The 19,786-nt window shown below is 45.7% G+C and overlaps 1 protein-coding gene across 1 annotated transcript; it reads right to left on the bottom strand.

Moving 5' to 3' along the window:
- Nucleotides 1-6,370: 6,370 nt before the first annotated feature.
- LOC147099628 (galectin-1-like) lies at nucleotides 6,371-19,168 on the bottom strand. Its single transcript, XM_085969891.1, has 4 exons — nucleotides 19,062-19,168; nucleotides 15,450-15,529; nucleotides 13,628-13,787; nucleotides 6,371-8,502 (listed from the first exon to the last, which is right to left on the bottom strand). The coding sequence occupies exons 1-4, from the start codon at nucleotides 19,068-19,070 to the stop codon at nucleotides 8,353-8,355; spliced, it is 399 nt and encodes a 132-aa protein (XP_085826017.1). The 5' UTR covers nucleotides 19,071-19,168; the 3' UTR covers nucleotides 6,371-8,352.
- Nucleotides 19,169-19,786: the final 618 nt, after the last annotated feature.

Here is a 19,786-nt window from a genome sequence, read left to right as displayed (position 1 = left end):
GGCTGCTTTTGACATTTCTAAAATGTACAGACTTACCCGCACGTTAAAACCTGTAAAAAAAAAGGAAGTTCAACGCGCACGCGCAGACTCCCGCGCGCACGCGTTCGACCTCTGAACCCCTTGGTTCAGAGGATCGGAAGTGCCGGTTTCCCGCACATGCGCAGTGCACGCAAGATTCCGGCACTTCCATCGGGTCCACGCGTGAGTACTCCGTCCGTACTCACGTGTTGGGACCCGAATTTCTGGGCCAATATCCCAACTGTGACCTAAGCAATGATTGGTGAGAAAAGTATAAATTTAAAAAAAAATAAACTTTGGCACACTTGAGAGAGAAGAGATTGTTCTCAGTTCTCTGGGACAGTTTCAATCCAGGTACGAGAGGTAGAACAACAATGCCCTTACAGAGTATAACACACGCCCTAATCAGACAGAAAGGCGGCTTCATTCTTCACTTGATTTGAACCGGATTCCAAGGGTCAAAGTGCAGTCTATCCAAACGTACGGTGCCACTCAGTGACTGGGTCGTACTTTTGACCAGGGCCATTAATCATTGTTAAGAGGCCCAATTTGCAAATAAACCTCTCAGACATTGAAGAAGAAAAAAAGACTTGCATTTCTATAGCGCCTTTCACGACCACTGACTTCCCAAAGGGCTTTACAGCCAATTAAGTACTTTTTTGAAGTGTAGCCACTGTTGTAATGTAGGAAACACAGCAGCTAATTTGCACAGAGCAAGATCCCACACACAGCAATGTGATAATGACCAGATCATCTGTTTTAGATGTTGACTGAGGGATTAAATATCGGGGCCAGGACAGCGGGGTGAACTTCACTGCTCCTCTTCCAATAGTGGCCGTGGGATCTTTTACGTCCACCTGATAGAGCAGACAGGGCCTCAGTTTAACGTCTCATCCAAAAGACAGCACCTCCAACAGTGCAGCGCTCCCTCAGTACTGCACTGGGAGTGTCAGCCTAGATTTTTGTGCTCAAGTCTCTGGATTGGGCTTGAACCTACAACCTTCTGACTCAGAGGTAAGAATCATTTCAACCTACCATGGCATCTTTAAGGTGAAGAGCACACTGGGTGTTTTTGAGAAGTCCATCTCCATCCAACAATTTGACGGACTCCCTAACTCGCTCAAGGCACAGCCAGCTGAAAGGGGGGTTGCATGGCAGCTTGGTTCAGTTGGTAGCCCTCTCACCTCGCTGTCAGAAGGTAGTGGGTTCAAGCCTCACTCTGCACATAATCCAGGCCAACACTTCACTGCAGCACTGAAGGAGTGCTGCACTGTCGGAGGTGCTGTCTTTCGGATGAGATGTTATGAAACCTTGGAATCTGGTTCAAGCTGAGTCAGAAGGTTGTAGGTTCAAGTCCCACGTCAGGGACTTGAGCATATAAATCTAGGCTGACACTCCCTGTGCATTACTGAGGGAGTGCTGCACTGTTGGAGGCGCCGTCTTTTGGATGAGACGTTAAACCGAGGCTCCGTCTGCCCTGTCAGGTGGATGTAAAAGATCCCATGGCCACTATTTCGAAGAAGAGCAGGGGCGTTCTCCCCGGTGTCCTGGCCAATATTTATCCCTCAATCAACATCACTAAAACAGATGATCTGGTCATTATCACATTGCTGTTTGTGGGAGCTTGCTGTGTGTAAATTAGCTGCCGCATTTCCCACATTACAACAGTGACTACACTTCAAAAAGTACTTCATTGGCTGTAAAGCACTTTGAGATGTCCGGTGGTCATGAAAGGCGTTATATAAATGTGTTCCCTCGGTTACAGACAAGGTTTGTTACTCCCTGTGTTGTGCTTACCTTGTGCTACATTAGAATGTCTTGTACTGTGTGTAGACTGTGTAATTGTCAGCTGCCCAATAAAGTTGGCTTTGAATTAATGACACGCAGGTCACTGTCGCTTGTGAACAGCCAATGGCTTTAGAGTTATTTATGCCGTGCATAAAATCTTGTATCAATACTTCTGTGAGATCACTCCGCCCCTCACCCCACCCCTGCCACCAATATACAGGTCACATGTTTGCACTCAGAGGGACCTGGGTGTCCTTGTACTTGAATCACAGAAAGTTAACATGCAGGTTCAGCAAGCAATTAGGAAAGCAAATGGTATGTTAGCTTTTGTTACAAAGGGATTAGAGTATAAGAGTAAAGAAGTCTTACTACAATTATACAGGGCATTGGTGAGGCCACACCTGGAGTACTGTGTACAGTTCTGGTCTCCTTGCCTAAGGAAAGACATACCTTAGAGGGAGTGCAGCAAAGGTTCACTAGACTGGTTCCTGGGATGAGGGGATTGTCCTATGAGGAGAGATTGAGGAGACTAGGCCTATATTCTCTAGAGTTTAGAAGAATGAGAGGTGATCTCATTGAAACATACAAAATTCTTAAGGGGCTTGACAGGGTAGATGCAGGGAGGATGTTTCCCCCTGGCTGAGGAGTCTAGAACACGGGGTCACAGTCTCAGAATAAGGGGCCGGCCATTTAGGACTGAGATGAGGAGAAATTTCTTCACACAGAGGGTGGAGAATCTTTGGAATTCTCTGCCCCAGAGGGCTGTGGAGGCTCAGTCGTTGAGTATATTCAAGACAGAGGTCAACAAATTTTTTGGGAACGAAGGAAATTAAGGGATATGGGGATAGTGCAGGAAGGTGGAGTTGAGGTAGGAGATCAGCCATGATCTTATTGAATGGCGGAGCAGGCTCGAGAGGCTGAATGGCCGACTCCTACTCCGATTTCTTATGTCATTTCTTAAGATCTACTCAACAACACTCAAGAAGCTCAGCACTCAAGAGGTCAATAAATCTGGTTGGTAACCAGAGGGCACAGATTGAAGGTGATTGCCAAAAGAACCAGAGGGGAGATGAGGAGAATGTTTTTAAGCAGCGAGTTGTTGTGATCTGGAATGCGCTGCCTGAAAGGGCGGTGGAAGCAGATTGAATAATAACTTTCAAAAAGGAATTGGAAAAATACTTGAACTGGAAGGAACTGGCACAGGCACGATGGGCCAAATAGCCTTTTCTGTGCTGTAATGTTCTCAGATTCGATGAGATTTACGGTCCCACACTTTAAACCGAACCAACACCCAAATATTCAAGACCTAGTTAAGTGTTATTTCACAGACAGACTGTCACACCAGCCTCACGAGCACTGGTGGCAGACTGCAAGAGGGAGAAGTGTGAATGGGCGCTCTCACACCTTGCCCAGCCAGGACTCCCAGTGATTACCCTTCACCAGTTTCGCCGAGCAGACCATTTTCTTTTTTAAGCGGCTCGCACACTCGCTTCAACAGACTCTCGGCCCCTCGGTGTTGCAGTTGCCCCATTTCCTTTGTGCCTCACGCGATTAACAGAGCTGTGAAGAGTCTGCCAGGAAATGGTCCTCTGGTCACCCGCTCGGTTGGAAGGTGTTGTGTTGGGTTGCAGCAGCTGCTATTACTGTAGGTGCTGCAGATACACACAAGTGGTGTTAGCTGCTGTTTTTGAACGCTCATTTCTTACAAATTGTGGTCACGAATGGAAACAAATTAAATAGAACATCCTTTGTCTACGTGTTTATGTTTAAAGTGGCACCATCATTGAAAGTCAAAAACCAGAGCAGGTGCAAGGAGGGCGGGGAGGAAAAGGGTTGGCTATGATCGGGCACAGCGGATCATAGCAAACCACAGCGGATCAAAACTCAATTAAAATCCTCAGCGACCCACATCGAGTAAGTGACCTGATCACGAAGCTCAGAAGCAAAGCGGGATGAAGGTTCCTCCTATAATTTGGGAAAGCAAAGACCTCTAGTGTTCAGTTTATCTGCTAGAAATTGCCCGACAGCCCAGCCAAAAGCTGGAGTGCCCTAGAGTTGGGGGCAGGTCGCAACCCCACCACCAGCCCAGCCAGTCGAGCAGCTGGTGTCGGAGAGACTGGGATTGAGATGGCCAGGGGACCCGCCTGCTCTCTTAACCAGTGAACACCACAGGGAGAATGTAAAAGGGAGACAAACCAGGTAGAAAACCCCCCCTCATTAGAATAAGAGCGCCTAGGAGGCCATGCGGCCCATCGAGCCAGCTCTTTGAAAGACCTATCCAATCAGTCCCACTTCCCCCGCAGCGCTTCCCACATTACAACAGTGACTACACTCCAAAAGTACTTCATTGGCTGTAAAGGGCTTTGAGATGTGCGGTGGTCATGAAAGACGCTATTGAAATGCAAGTCTTTGAGTGCTGCAATTTCCACCCCACATGTATTTATCCAATTCACTTTTGAAAGTTAACATTGAATCTGCTTCCACTGCCCTTTCAGGCAGCGCATTCCAGATATTTGCTTCTGGTTCGTTTGCCAATTACCTTAAAATCGGAGTCTGCTGGTTACTGACCCCTCCTTATCTACTCTATCAAACCCCCCGCCCCCTCCCTCATAATTTTGAGCATCTCTGATCAAATCTCCCCTTCAACCTTCTCTGCTCCAAGGACAACAATCACAGCTTCTCCACATAACTGAAGTGCCTGATCCCTGGTAAAATCTCCTCCGCACCCTCTCCCAGGGCTCGATATCCATCTTAGTGCAGTGACCAGAAGTAGTAGCTGCATTAAACAACTGCCACTAGCTCACCGGCTACACTACAGCTGCCGCAATCACATGGTTGGATGATTAGAGACTCTGGGAGCAAGACTTCAATTAGCATCGATGAGAGTTAGTGCGTTTTTTAAATGTATTGCGCTGCCTCAGGTTAGGATAGAAACAACTTTGACTTAATATTATTGAATCAGATGGCTTCTGCTCTGCATACCCGACAGCAATAGAAGAAAAATGGAGCAGAGAGATTGGGGAAGGAATGGATAGGGAAGCTCAGACAAATATGGATAAGGTAGAAACAGAAAGGGAAATTTAAAGCATGATAGAGGAGAAATGGAAGAGGGGAAGGGGTGAGAAAGAAAATAAAGTCCAATCAACAAAACAGAATTCTGAACTATGTCACTAAAACAGTAGGGTATAAAGTTCAGATGCTATGCTTAACCTTGTGCTACCTTGACAGACCATACCTCAATATTGCACCCAGTTCTAGTCACCAAAACGAGAGAGACTTTGAACCTCCAGAGGTAGAGGCAAGAGGCCAATCCCAGTGTCAGAGGGACCGAGCTACAAGGAACGACCTAGAGAGAGAAACTTGCCAGCACAGAAAAAGAGGCAACCTTGTATGACAGTACTGAAGAGAGGAAAATCTAGACAGCCACCTGGAACTAAACTAGGAGGTTGTTTGTCACAGGCACACGGCTTCAAAATAGTTAAAGGCTGTTGTGTATGTACCTTTAAGAGAAGAACTGATTCTATACTGCAGTACCGGCAGTGACCACCCCTGTATATAAAGCCATAGCAGGCTTCTGTACTTCAGTCTTGAATTACTCTCTGTTCAGTAAATACCTGTTTTATTGTTCTCCTGCAGTCTGAGTATTATTGATCCTCAGACACTACAAAGGCAAATTTGGAACAGATGTCATGAGGTTCTTGACTCTGAGCAACACATGAAATTAACTGCTAGATAGAGCTGGAATAGAACACTGGAGTTCCACACTGAGGGTGGGGATGGAGTGTAGGGTCTTTCTGGAGGGATGAGCCAAGATGGTCTCAGTCATCGATCTAATGCATCTTCCAATTCCACATTTGACAACAGCCATCCTGGATTTTGAAAGCGCTCACCGCTGGGCAAAAAAAACCCCACAAAACCTAGCTACCAGAATCAGCTACAAGTCAGAACTGTTAAGTTGCACAATACAGGCCCCTGACCGCAGCCAACTGTTGAGAGTGAGTGAGAATCTGCGAGTAAACCCAAGATTCCTCCTTGGAGATTGGAATGTGCTAGATGGATGCACTGGAGAACTACTCAGATTTATTGCATTTGGTGGATAATTGCAATTTTCACAGATACTAAAGAAATGGGATTCACAGACCCTGAATTGTCGACTTCATTATTTACAACTTATCATGGTGATGCCAGTTAGCAGTGTGCTGATAATGCTCCCTTTGCCACAGTGATGCAATATCGTTGCAGCTCCCCTTGGAGGCTTGCAGCAAATGCACAATGGTCGTCCTATCAACGCTCACTATTGCAGCAGGAGAGAGAGATAAGAGGGAGACCATTAGACGCACTTGGCCTAGCCATCAGAGCAAAATCCCATCAGATCATCCAACCAACTACCCTAACCAGAGGAAGATCACACCAAGGGTTGATGACTTTTGTACATTGTTCAAGTACTAAAGAGCAAAATCAGCTCTCCCTTCACTTGAAGGCAGGAAATTCATCTGAAGGGTTGTTCCTCCATTGAGCAAGTGACCTGATCACTCAAAATAAAATTAAACAAACACAACCAATCTCAAATCTCAGATTTTTTATTGATATGATCAAAAAAAGGACTCAAATTTCACAATAGAACCGCAGATAGCTTGTACAGACGATAGCCCCCAAAAGATGGATTCAGCTGCCGCAATAGAGCGTCCAGTTTTGGTTGAATGGAGCTTATAAAAACACATCCATCTGTGAACCAATGTATTTAAATGGACATGAAAGGCCGAGACTCGCTCCAAGCAAGAGAACATTGAACTGTCAAACCACCTAGTGCTCAACACCAGTCACGAGACTAGGCCCTTGTACAGTTTGGAATGCGATGAAAATCCTGCCACAGCACAAAAAAAAAATTCAGTGAATGAATCACAATTATGCAACTCAGAATGAGTGAATTGTGCACAATCTTTAGATTACCTAAAAAAGGACGAGGTCAAAAGCAAGCCTGAATTGGCCCTTTGTCTGGGATTCAGTCACCTTCATGCAGCCAAGTTGAAAATTTATTAAACACTTAATGCCATTTGAATATTGAAATAGACAGTATACCAATATTAAGTGGGAAATGTACAACAGCATATGAATAAATCTCTCACCAACAAGTTCATTCATGCAAGTTAGTTTGTGCAAGCCCTTTAATGAACCTCAGGATTAGTCGGCCTCCAGTGAGAAGGTGGGCAGGTTTGAAGACACTCGAGGCAAACATTGCTCAGTTGCTGGATCTAGATCAAAGACCAAGTCAGGGATCAGTTGCATGAACAAGGAAACAAACCTGTCGCACCCATGCTGTGTTCTACATCAGTCCTCGTGAACATTTGTCCATGAGCTGCTGATGGCAGCAGCCAAGGTTTGGAGCAAGATCGCGACGGTCAGTGTCCTGGGCACTCCTTCCCCCATCAAACCCAAGGAGTCACCAATTGCTCTCCCTACAAGGAGTCTCCAATTGCTCTCCCTACCTCTATAGGGGGCAGAATTGGCAGTATTTACTAGAGACATGGTCAGGACCAGATCAGGGTTCCTCAGGACATACAAGTGAGATAGTAGAGGTTGAAGAGGGAATTGGAGGCAAATCCTCTACCCCATATCTGAAAGGGGGGGGGGGGGAAAACGAGAGAGCATGTGCTTTTGACATTCCCTCTTCCCATTTGGGAAAAGGGGAATTAAGTGCAATTGGCAATAGAAAGTAGTTCCAGAATTTGCAGTTTAGAAAAACTAGAGCTGAAGAATTGGAATCCTAGAGTGGGAATAAAATCTAAAATGTTCCTCATTGGAGTATTTAATAGGCTAAAGAAAAATCCTGCAAACATAGGGTCAATACTGGCATCAAAGGGTCAACACCCTCGGGGTGCAAGAGGTAGCAGCACGTAACATTGGAACCAAATGGCAATTAGAGACGGAAGGTGACAAACATTAATTTTTCCACAGGGAAGCTGGGTGGTAGTTATTGGTCTCAAGTTAAAGCCAATCCAAAAGGGGGTGAGGATTGACTCAGGTTTGATTCATTTACCCACATTAGAAAAAAGGATTGATGGATCCTAGTAGGACTAAACTATAGGTTTAGTTTATGAAGATTCATTAACAAGCCAATGAAGACAAGACAGATCAGCAGCCCAGGGTAGACTGGTCTGAAGACTCAGGCGGCAGGTTGGGTTACACCCAAGAGATCTGTACAGATGGACACCCATGGGATGGAGGGATGCTCCAAGCCATTGGATGGTCAACAGTGTTAAACCGATTTGAGCTACAGCCAATGTAGAAATGTGACAACGGGTGAAAATGCCGAGTTTCTAAGTCAAGCCCCGATGGCCAAACCATTTAGAAAATATTGCCGAGTTAAAAAACGAGTTAACAGTTTTGCATAGCTCCTGACGTACAACATTCCCAACACAAAAGCAGCCTTCTAAACATGGCCCAGTGTTGAACCCACCCCTCCCTCCCCACCCCAAAAACAAGAGTCCTTCCACTTGAAGTCCTATAGCAACCCATTTGCTCATTAAACACCAGACAGTGAAATGGTCAATAATCAAATTTCAGGGACTGCACCCTAACATCCCCTTCCACACTAAGGAAGGTTATTATATCCATGCAGGTCCGGTTAGGGAACTCCAGAACACAGTCATCGGTCAACTTAATCTTAAACACATCTCCATGGAATGTAATGGAAAGCTGTCGAGACAAAAATGGGAAACAAGATGGGTGTCAGAAAGGGAAATTATAGAATTCACAGTACAGGAGCAGGCCAACTGGTCTATGCTCCATGAGCCACGCCCTACTCCACTTCATCTCCCCTAGTGACAGATCCTTTGCTTCCTCCCGTACTTAAATGCATCAATGCTATTCACCTCAGCTACTCCCTGCGCGAGTTCCGCATTCTCACCACTGGCAGGGTTTCTCCCGAATTCCCTATCGCAATTTATTAGTGACTATTTTTCCAGGCAGTTCTGCACCTATACATTAAACAAAAAACACTCGCAAAAACTACAGGGAGGGAAGACGTGACATGGAGCACATTTGTAGTTTTATAAATTTAACAGTATTTGCTTAATTGAAGCTTTAAGGCTCCAAATTCTGAGCAAAGTTTATTCCAGATCACGTCAACTTTTCTTTGCTTCTACCCAGCATTAGTATCAAAGATCTTCCACCTACACCAAACCAACAATAGACAAAAACAAAACCCAAAAAAGGTTAAGCACATTGCAACAACTTGCATTTTTAAAGGTGTTTTTATTGTAGTAAAAATGTACTTCACAGGAGCGATTATCAGACAGAATTTGACACCAAGCCACAGGAGGAAACATTCAGACAGGTGGTAACCAAAAGCTTGGTCAAAGAGGTAGGTTTTAAGGGGCGCCTTTATATTAAAAAAAGGGAGATGTAGAGAGGCGGCAAGGTTTAGGGAGGGGATTCTAGAGCTTAGGGCCCAGGCAGCTGAAGGCACGGCCACCAATGGTGGAGCGATGGAAATTGGGGGAACGAGCAAGAGGCCAGAATTGGAGGAGCGCAGAGATCGGAGAGGGTGTAGTGCTATAAACCTGCATTCAGTGACCAAGTCATTACTTCAGGATACTGAACACCCAGGACAGAAGGTTCTATACAAAAAGGCGCACAACAACTTTTAAATTTATTTAACCAGGAGGGGGGCAAACTACCAGATATTTCCAACGGTGAACTACAGGAACTCTCAGCTTAAACCTTCAGTGCCACAGTGGAGGCTGCTGGTCCAAGCATGAGGCTCTGTTCTATTGCCCAGTGCAGCTCAACACAGGCACCTTCCAGGGGCGAGCATTGGCTCCAGATACAAGCAGAGAGTCAGAATTATTAATTGAGGAAAGGGTGGCTAGAAGGGAGGGGGGGGGGGGGGGGGGGGGGGGGGGGAGAAGCTTGGAGGACCAATTTCAATAATCAGCCACTAGTTAAATTTTGGGTGGGTGGTGGGGTTGGAAGGAAAGGCACGAGAGAAGAACGGCAAACAAAGGTTTGATGGTGGAAACTTTAAGATAATAGAAAAGGTGAATGAGAAAGCCAAGCAAAGTAAAAGTTTACACAATTTTAAATACACACTATTCAATGACAAAATAGCTTTATTATTACCAAAAGTAAATAAGCGGTTCCCAGTCCAAATCTAGACCAACCTCACTTTGGTTAGAGTCGCCCGCCCGCAGTAGGCTAGATACTCATTCCAGTGGTTGAACTGGGCAAATCTGTAAAGTTAGTCCCAACACGGGCCGGTGGAGTGCGCTGCTACAGAGGGGTGAACGCTGCTCAGAGCGCGAGACACCACACCCCCAATAGTGTATCCATTCACTTGGATTAAGGCAGGCCCAGGTTATAAAGTTACAATTGTGTGAAAGCCAGACTACAAGACAAGCTGCATACAGTTAAATGTTGGAAAAGGTCGCCACCTAGTGTGGCACCCAAGGCATTAACAGAATTCAATTCCTTATGAATAGAAAGAAAGACTTGCATTTATATAGTGCCTTTGACAACCACCAGACGTCTTAAAGCACTTTACAGCCAATGAAGTACTTTTTGCATTGTAGGCACTGTTGTAATGTAGGAAACGCAGCAGCCAATTTGCACACAGCAAGCTCCCACAAACAGCAATGTGATAATGACCAGATAATCTGTTATGTTGATCGAGGGGTAAATATTGGTCCAGGACACCGGGGAGAACTCCCCTGCTCTTCCAATAGTGGCTGTGGGATCTTTTACGTCCACTTGAGTGAACAGACGGGGCTGCTGTTTAACGTCTCATCCGAAAGACGGCACCTCCGACAGTGCAGCACTCCCCTGGGAGTGTCAGCCTGGATTTTGTGCTCAAGTCCCTGGAGGGGGGACTTGAACCCAGAACCTTCTGACTGAGGCAAGTGTGCTGCCCACTGAGCCACAGCTGACACTAATAAAAAATTTAAAACTTATTTTGAATGGGAGGAGGGGGGGGGGGGGGAAGGTTGAATTGATGCCAGCCAGTCCAGAAGCTGGACTGGACACTGGACACCAAGCACCTTATATGGCCAACAGCTCAAATCAGCAGTGACAACTCCTCTTGCTCCACAAGCTCCTCCACTTACACAGCACTATGAGCATTGTAAAACATCCAGAGGCACTTCACTGGAGTCTTAACAACATTGGAGACTGAGCCACAGCAATATTGGGACAGGGGACCAAAAACTTGGTCAAAGAGGCAGTTTTAAAGATCAGAGGCAGCAGCTGAAGGCAGTGCTGCCAATGACGGTGTGAAGAAAACAGGGCACGCACAGAGATCTCGGGGGGGGGGGGGGGGGGCTGGGGGCTGGAAGAGGTTACAGAGATAGGGAAGAGAGAGGCCATGGAGGGATTTGAAAACAAGGGCGAGAATTTTAAAACAGATACAAAAACACCCCATGGAGACCGACTTCACATCCTTCTACAACAACCACACCCCCCACCCCGTGAATGTCTGGTCAGTCTGGAGGACTTTAAACCCCTCAAGATATTTTGGACCTTCACTGAAGTTTTCCCCTCAATTTTAAGACAGCATTTGGATCAGAGCCCAGAATACTACTGTGGTCCGTCTCGCAAGCCTTCACCCTACCCAATGTGAAAGGAATAATGCATCTAATGCCGATTCTATTGGACCCAAACAGTGGAGTGTGTCCCTCCGTGAAGCACCTTGCGATTCAAAAAATCCAATTACCTCTAATCAGAGACAAATTCTAGTTATACTACTTCAGAATTTCTATACTCCCCGCCCCCAGTTACCATCTTACACAACGCCAAGATCACCTCCGCTTCTTTTTAAAAATGTTTGACAAGGTGAAGTTTCTCCTGTCTTGTCTCAAGACACTAACGATCAGCTTTACAGCTCCCCTGATGCAAGATTTTCCAGAACACTCCCAATTTAAATTGCGATTCGCATGAGCAGGTTTTAATCATGGTCCTGTGGCATTGGATTAGTTACAACTGAAACCCAGATCCTAGCAGTATTAGTTTTTAAAACAAGATTGGAACTGGAGCTGCGATAACTCAGGAGCTGCATGGTGAGGATCCAGTAGATGGTATCCAAGAGAGTGAGTTAGCCTCTCGCCATCACCAAGCATAAAACATGCAACATGTCTGGATGAGCATGTCTGGATGAGTGCAGCTCCAACAACACCCGAAGCTCAACACAATCCAGGACAAAGCAGCCCACTTGATTGTTGGCAACCCATCCACCACCTTAAACATTCACTCCCTCCGCCACCGGCGCACCGTGGCTGCAGTGTGTACCATCTACAAGATGCACTGCAGCAACTCTCCAAGGCTTCTTCGGCAACACCTCCCAAACCCACGGCCTCTTCCACCTAGAAGGACAAGGACAGCAGGCGCATGGGAACACCGCCACCTCCAAGTTCCCCTCCAAGTCACACACCATCCTGAACTGGAAATATAATCGGCTGCCGCTGGGTCAAAATCCTGGAACTCCCTCCCCAACAGCACTGTGGGAGTACCTTCACCACACGGACTGCAGCGATTCAAGAGGGCGGCTCACCACCACCTTCTCAAGGGCAATCAATGCTGGCCTTGCCAGCGACGCCCACATCCCATAAACAAATTAAAAATTAGACAGTGAAACAGTAAAGTAGTTAATGGGAGTACAAGGCAGATGGCGTCTAACTTTCCAAAGCAAGGCCCATCATAGTTGGGACCCGGTTTAAAGTCTTACATTTGATAAAGTGACCTAGTCAGTATTGCCCTGTTCTAGATTTAGTGGCTTTGCTCCCAATGTGATCCCCACACTTGACCGTAGGCAACGGACCCACATCCCAGTGGAATCAATACAAGCTAGGACACCAGCTCCTGGTATGCGGGCAGGGGAATGCACAACAGACAGGCAATCTATTGAAAAAGGGAAAAAAAAGGCATTTTATTGCAGCTAGCGGTCAATGGTAGAGGCAGACAGAAAGATAAAAAACTGGAAGCCAGTAGGTTTAAGCTGCAGCACTGCCTCCACATGGAGACAACTCAACAATGCTATAGGCACCCTGGCTTGGAGTAGGCCTGCTACTTTATGGGGCATATACCAGCACAGACAGAAACTATTCTTAGCATACAGGAGGATTGCAGAGGGTTCCAACAAAGCTTAAACAGCCAAATTGCTCGGCGGTGTGTTCTTCAAGTCAGAGACACTCAACCTTACTGTAATCTGGGAGCTGGGAAGCAGTGAAATTGTCAGTGGTGATTGAAGTCCCACTAACTGGAGAGCCAGGCCACAGACTGTTGAAGACTTGAGGAAGTGCAGCCTGTAGTGGGCAGGACACCATCCTCAAGTCAACATCGAAGCGACAATGGCTTCAGCCCAGCAATCCACTTATCCCAACAGAAGGAAGGGAGGAGAACAGACTAAAGATAATGCGCTCTGCACTCTTCCTGGGGTAGAGTTCCACAGCCACAAGGGACTTCGAACAGCTGAGCTAGGATCCTTCAGAGCCTGGTCAGCAAGTACTAGAACCCAAGAGCTTCACCTCCCAACTTAATGCAGTCCCCTGACACTTATATAGTCGGGTGTGGAAACAGGAGTAGGCCATTTGGTCCCTTGAGCCTGTTGACTCCTAATTTTTCCTCCCTAGCTTGGGAAAGTTCTGGCCACCTCCACTTGTTCCTAGAAGATAGAGATGTTAACAAAACATAACCATGGACAAAACAAGAGACATTCCTGGTCGCCTCCACATTCAGATGCCAATCCACCAGGGAAGGCCAACAAAGACTTGAAGCAGCTCTCCTTCTCCCTCAGCCACAGGGAACACATTTAGATCACAGCCTCCATCCTCACCTTAAAGACTTCTCCCATCTCGAATGGGAAGACCTCCTCTCGCTGCTCAGTGCGCCACACACCAGCTTCTTTACTGTTAATGACGATCACTCTACCAACAAACCTAGGGTTAAAGTGCAACGCCAACTCAGAGTCCTCTTTTCCCAGATTAATCGCAAACCTGCAACAACAAAAAAAAGTGTTCAAGCTCCACACACCTTGCTGTAAATAAGCCAAGGGAATAAAAAAAGATATTGCCAGTGGGATTTTCAATTCACTCAATGTGGGCATTGCTTGCCCATCCTAGTTGTCCCAAAAAACTGCTGCAATCCACGAGCAGCTTGATAGAACATAAATAGGAGCAGGAGTAGGCCATTCAGCCCCTCGAGCCTGCTCCGCCATTTAATGAGATCATGGCTGATCCCATTTGGGCCTCAACTCCACTTTCCTGCCCGCTCCCCAATAGGCCAATTCTGAGGGCAGTTACAAGTCAACCACACTAGCGTGGGACTGGAGTCACTTGTAGCTAAACTGGGCAAGGACAGCAGATTTCCTTCCCTAAAAAAAGACATTAGTGAACTACTGTAGTTGGGTTTTAAAAAAAAAAAAACCACAATCCAACAACTTCATGGTCACTTACTGGCACCAGCTTTTAATTTCCCCAAAACCAATTTTTTTTTTTTTTTTTTTTAATTCTCAAAGTTGCCATGGTGGGACTTGACCTCTTACTCTAGTAACACAACCACTAATGTGCCCAGCAGACCAATAGTTCACCCTGACCCATCAGGATAGACAAGTAGCAGCCAGATGGAATGGAAAAGTCATCCTTCACACGACCCCAAGTGATTATGGAAGCTTCAACAGTGACTACAATGTACTGCATAGATTTGGGATGGCCAGAGGTCGTGACATGTGTGATATAAATGCAAGTCTTTCTGCAGAATTTAATGAAAACCACATCACTGGTCACACAAGCAAGCTCCACATTGCATTCATTCAATCAGGATTATGGGAGGCCTTTCCCCCCCTCCCCCCAATCCCTAAACCATCACGATGCAAGAGAGTGACTGGACAATGTCAACCCTACCTTGACAGTCGACAGTGTCCATCATACACGGCACCCATCCTAGATTCTACTGAACAGAAAAAACATCCAAGAATCCTTGCCAATTTTCTCTTGAGAAGGCCTCAGCTAATGCTAGGGAACAGTTCCATGATACGAGGCTTCTGGTATCTCCCCAAAAGGTCTCTTGCGTGAACTTGCGCAGCAAATCTCAAGGCGGCTATTCAACTGCAGCAGTATCATAGCCAAGTCCAAAAACCGCAAGGGCAGTTCCGATTGCAATCCAGTAACTCCTAGGAGCGGGCACCCAATTTCTGCTCTTTAGCCCAGGGTGCTGAGGCCAACTGGGATTTCTGGTTGAATCGCACACTTTCCAGCCAAGGAAACAAAAAACCAACTTGCATTTATGTAGCGCCTTTAATGTAGGAAGACATCCAAAAGGTGCTACACAGAAGCAAGACAAACGAGGAGCTATTAGGACAGGTGACTAAAAGCTTGGTCAAAGGTGAGTTTTAAGGAGTGTCTTAAAAAGGATTGGAGGGGTAGACAAAGATTTAGGGAGGGAATTCCAGAGCTCCAAGGCCCAGACATCAGTGGTGGGTTGAAGGACATAAGGGGGTGAAGCACAAGAGTCCAGAGTTGGAGAAATGGCGAGTTCGAGGGTTGTAGGGCTAGAAGTTTAGAGATGGGGAGGGGGTCGAGGCCATGGAGGGGAGAAAGCAGCACAGACGAGAATATTCAAAAAGCAATTAAATCTTTTAAAAAGGAATTAAATCTTACCGGTCTGCCTCTGGGTCAATAAACCCTTTGATTTTGACAGAGTCACCAACTTTCATGTCTACATTATGCATTACTAGAACCTATTGAGACAGGAAAGCAGAGATTAAGAGCAGAGTGCCAAAGGATCAAACATTAGATGATCAGTTTAAATACAACTGGGGGCCAAGCACTCACCCCCCTGGGCCCTCCCAACTTATAATATCTATTGGCAATTAAACCCCACGAAACAAAAGTGGGGAGAATAATAAATGAACAGGTAACTAGTGCTGGCACTCACTCCATGCAGCACCCATCAAAACTGGTCACCCGATATAGTGCACTATTAAAAGTAGCCATGGAAACGCCAACACGGACATTTAGCATCGGAAGGGCGCCAGCTTCATGAAGGCATATTAAAGTTTAAACAAACAGCCTCCAAACTGGTGGGACAGGATGGGCTGAACCCAACTCTTCCATTCCAAGAGAGTTAGGAACCCAAAAGGAATGTAGTATGATGGTTGCAAAGAAGTGCACAGAGATAGAAATTGTGCTACATGAGGCATTGTAGATCCCATGGGATCTTCTACTGTATTCCCTAGGATCTGTATTCCCTAGGATCTGGATAGCCCAGTTAGAAGACAACATACTAGCATTCAAGACACATTGTAATGACTACACTTCAAGGAGTTGGAGGAAGACATGTGTGAAGGTCAGAACCTTGAATGTGCTAAATTCTGGATAGCATAATACTGACCAGGCATCAAGCTAGTGTTAAATCAAAAAAAGGAACCGAACAACAAGAATAGGAAGTTATCTTTCAAAGAAAAAAGAGTGGGTGGAGGCACGGAACAAAAATAGAAATCACCAACCAAGCGTTCTGTCGCTATAGTCAAGAGAGTCACAAAATGGATCTGGTCATGGCATTTATTTGGTTATTATTAGCATCTCCGCCACCCCCAGGAGTTCAGCATTTAGTTCTAGTTTGATGCAAAGTACAGCTTTATTGCCATGCTTCTGCCCCAACTTCAGGAGTGTCTCACTGCAGAGAGAGAAGCCGTGTCAGGTATTGAATGCAGAAGATACCAGCAGAGACCAGCTTGTGTTGACTAAACAAGCAGCGAGTCGGCACACTTTCTTTCTAGAGAATTGGCACCAAGTGAATGTGAAACAAGACTTTGAAGAAGTGAGGCATCTAAGGGCCTCTATGAAGGCTACAAGTAGAAAGTCTTATCTTCCTGAATTATCCAACCCCAGCTCACCTAGTCTCAAGCAGTTTACATAAAATAGATTCAGCTCCTTAAAAAAGCTCTTCAAGCTAAACGGATATTTTGCCCTGCAGGAAGGTTTATAGCAAATCTTTTGGATCATTCTCCCTCCCTTTGGAGAGCTAGTCTCAATTAGATACAAAAGTTAATCTACCCAAGAGTAGGCTTTACCTTCAGAAGCCATGACGGTCTCAATTCCCACACTGGCTCAATGTGAAGATACCAGTTTAGTGCCATCAATTCCTAGAGGGCTTAGAATCATACAACAGAAGGAGGCTATGCAACCCATATGCCTGTGCCAGCTCTTTGGTAGAGTTATCCAACTGGTCCCACTGCCCTGCTCGTTCACCAAGTATTTCTCCAATTCCCTTTTGATGAGACATTAAAACCCAGAGGCCTCGTCTGTCCCCTCAGGTGGACATAAAAGATCCCATGGCACGATGTCAAAGAGCGGGGAGTTATCCCCAGTGTCCTGGCCAATATTAACAGAGTCCCTTATTTATTCTACCAAAAGCCTTCTTGCTTTTTAGCGACTCGATCAAATCTCAACCTTCTCCACTCTGAACAATTCCAGTTTCTCCCCATACGGAAGTCTGTCATCCCTAGTACCAGTCTAGTGCACCTACAAACATGCGTTTAGTCTCCACAAATTGAAGGGAATTTCTATTCCCAACATGGACCCAAGACGTAGAGTTCAGAGGAATAAGCCCAGGTCCTCTGGCAGTGGGTGAATTCTGTCGTCGAGAATGTGATTTGCAGAGAAGAAAGAGGAAAATGGAACAGGTTTGAGGGGGGCTAAGCAAATCCCCTTAACACAATAAAAAAGGGGAACCAACAATCTTCTACAGAATCTTGTAATGTGTAAAGGTCAGTTCTAGATTATTTGGCTCCTATTTCTGCATCAGGCATTGTGTTGCAACTGATCAAGATACCACATACAAAAAACTCAAACCACAATCTCATCCCTTGCCCCCCAAAAGCCATCCTGTTCCAGCTTTTAAAGGATCGGCAATTTGAACACAAGTCAAACAAGAGAATCCCAAAACAATGGTTTCCAAACTGGTGTAGAAGACCCCAAAATAATGACACTCCAACCTGACTGCCAACAGGCCAGTGCCAACTACCCAAACATAAAGCCGTGTTACCACCACATAAAGTGCTTGGGAACACAAGTTATTAAAACAAACATAAATTTATAGGCAGTGTCAGCCGTGGCTCGGTGGGCAGCACTCTCACTCAAGTCAGAAGGTTGTGGGTTCAAGTCCCACTCCAGGGATTTGAGCACATAAAGCTAGGCGGACATTCCCAGTGCAGCACTGAGGGAGCGCCGCACTGTCAGAGGTGCCGTCTTTCAGATGAGACTTTAAACCGAGGCCCGTCTGCTCTCTCAGGTGGACATAAAAGAGCCCATGGCACTATCTCGAAGAGGAGCAGGGGAGTTCTCCCCGGTGTCGTGGGGACAATATTTATCCTCAACCAACATAACAAAACCAGATTATCTGGTCATTATCACATTGCTGTTTGTGGGAGCTTGCTGTGCGCAAATTGGCTGCCACATTTCCCACAGTGACTACATTTCAAAATATACTTAATTGGCTGTAAAGCACTTTGAGACTTCTAGTGGTCATGGAAGGCGCTATAGAAATGAAAGTCTTTCTTAATTGAGATACTATGCTTAACTTAGAACAAGTATGCCAAACCCTGGATTGAAAGGCTCATGGACCCCCCTTAATATCTCAAACATTTAATTGGTATCCATATATCCCAATTTAGGGCAAGTTCTAAAAAAAGCTAAATGAAATTGCAGCTTTACTCTTTAGAGTAGGTGGCACTTAAGAACCACACACTAGTTGTAGGAATCAAGAGGTATTGATCAGCCACTTCATTCCCCTCCCCAAAAATCACTCAATCTTTGCCCCACCACCCACTCTGGCTCTCCATTAGGGGGTCTTCCAGCCACTCAACCTCTTTGGGCCTACTGACAAAGATTGCTTAAATAGTGACTGGAATTATTGTCTTTGCATGGGTGACGAGTTAATGACAAAAAATGCTTTAAACAAACAACCACCAACAAGGTCACTAGCTGTAGAGTAAAGACCCTGATGAGAAACACATATTTCCGAGGTATTTTCCCCCCAAATCAGCTGGCATTAGAGCACCTCTGCGAGATAATAGACAACTCAAGCTTCACGCCAGTTATATCACCCCAGTGCGATAGCAAAATACTGCGGATGCTGGAAATCCAAAATAACAACAGAAAATGCTGGAAAAACTCAGCAAGCCAGGCAACATCCGTGGAGAGAGAAATAGAGTTAACGTTTCGGGTCAAAACCCTTCTATATCAACCCAGTGGCAGTTCAATACTCACAGGCTTCATGTTCGGTGGTTATTTGTTCCCTCTCTCAGTTTACAGTTATAATCAGCTTCCTAACAGAACACATGAAGTAACTGCTCCAGCCACAGACTTATATCAGTACCATTGTCATCAGATTGCACATGACTGGCACTTACGACGGTCCAATCAGTGCGCTTACTATCAGGCAACCCCCCCCCACCCATTGGAGGCAACACCCAATCAGATGCATCCAATCAAAGGAGTCGCTGGTACAATTGGCAGCGATTAAGCTCTTTCTGAAGCAAGCTGATGGTGGGGTTGTGATAAAGGGACATGGTGTTAAACTCAGTACATATTTACTTGTCAGAGATTCTGGCTCAGTAAACACTTTAGGATGGCTTTTTGTTCTTTTCACAGTGAAGAGAAGTACAAGGATTACTTTGTACCTGGTAAATGAGACAGCGTCAGAGGGATTCCGGGGTTTTTCTTTTGGGAGGTTGTAAGGGGTTTTTTCTTGCTAGGTCTCTCTCTCTGGTGAGACCTCTCTCTCTTTTGCACAGTAATTTACCCAGTGGTTCGACCCACTCACCCCTTAGGTTTTGTACACTGGACTTTGAGGCAGGAACTACAATGCAGAGAATACTCTGTAGACCAAGTTTAATGAAACGAAGTGAAATTTTATTGCATAAAGGAAAAATTGAATGTAAGCCAAAATAAGGTACATGGGAGGGAAAAACAAATCATAATACAGTACTAAC

This window comes from Somniosus microcephalus, chromosome 28, assembly GCF_052327205.1.
Source record: "Somniosus microcephalus isolate GS21.2 chromosome 28, FLI_Smic_1.0, whole genome shotgun sequence".
Taxonomy (NCBI): domain Eukaryota; kingdom Metazoa; phylum Chordata; class Chondrichthyes; order Squaliformes; family Somniosidae; genus Somniosus; species Somniosus microcephalus.
Note: the sequence above shows the minus strand (reverse complement) of the source record. Positions and strands in the feature narration are given on the sequence as shown.

Coding starts and splice junctions, on each gene's coding strand:
- LOC147099628 (XM_085969891.1), bottom strand. Junction 13,788..15,449: donor ATTGACCCAGAGGCAGACCG/GTAAGATTTAAT, acceptor TTGTTGTTGCAG/GTTTGCGATTAATCTGGGAA. Junction 8,503..13,627: donor AGATGGGAGAAGTCTTTAAG/GTGAGGATGGAG, acceptor TTGTCTCGACAG/CTTTCCATTACATTCCATGG.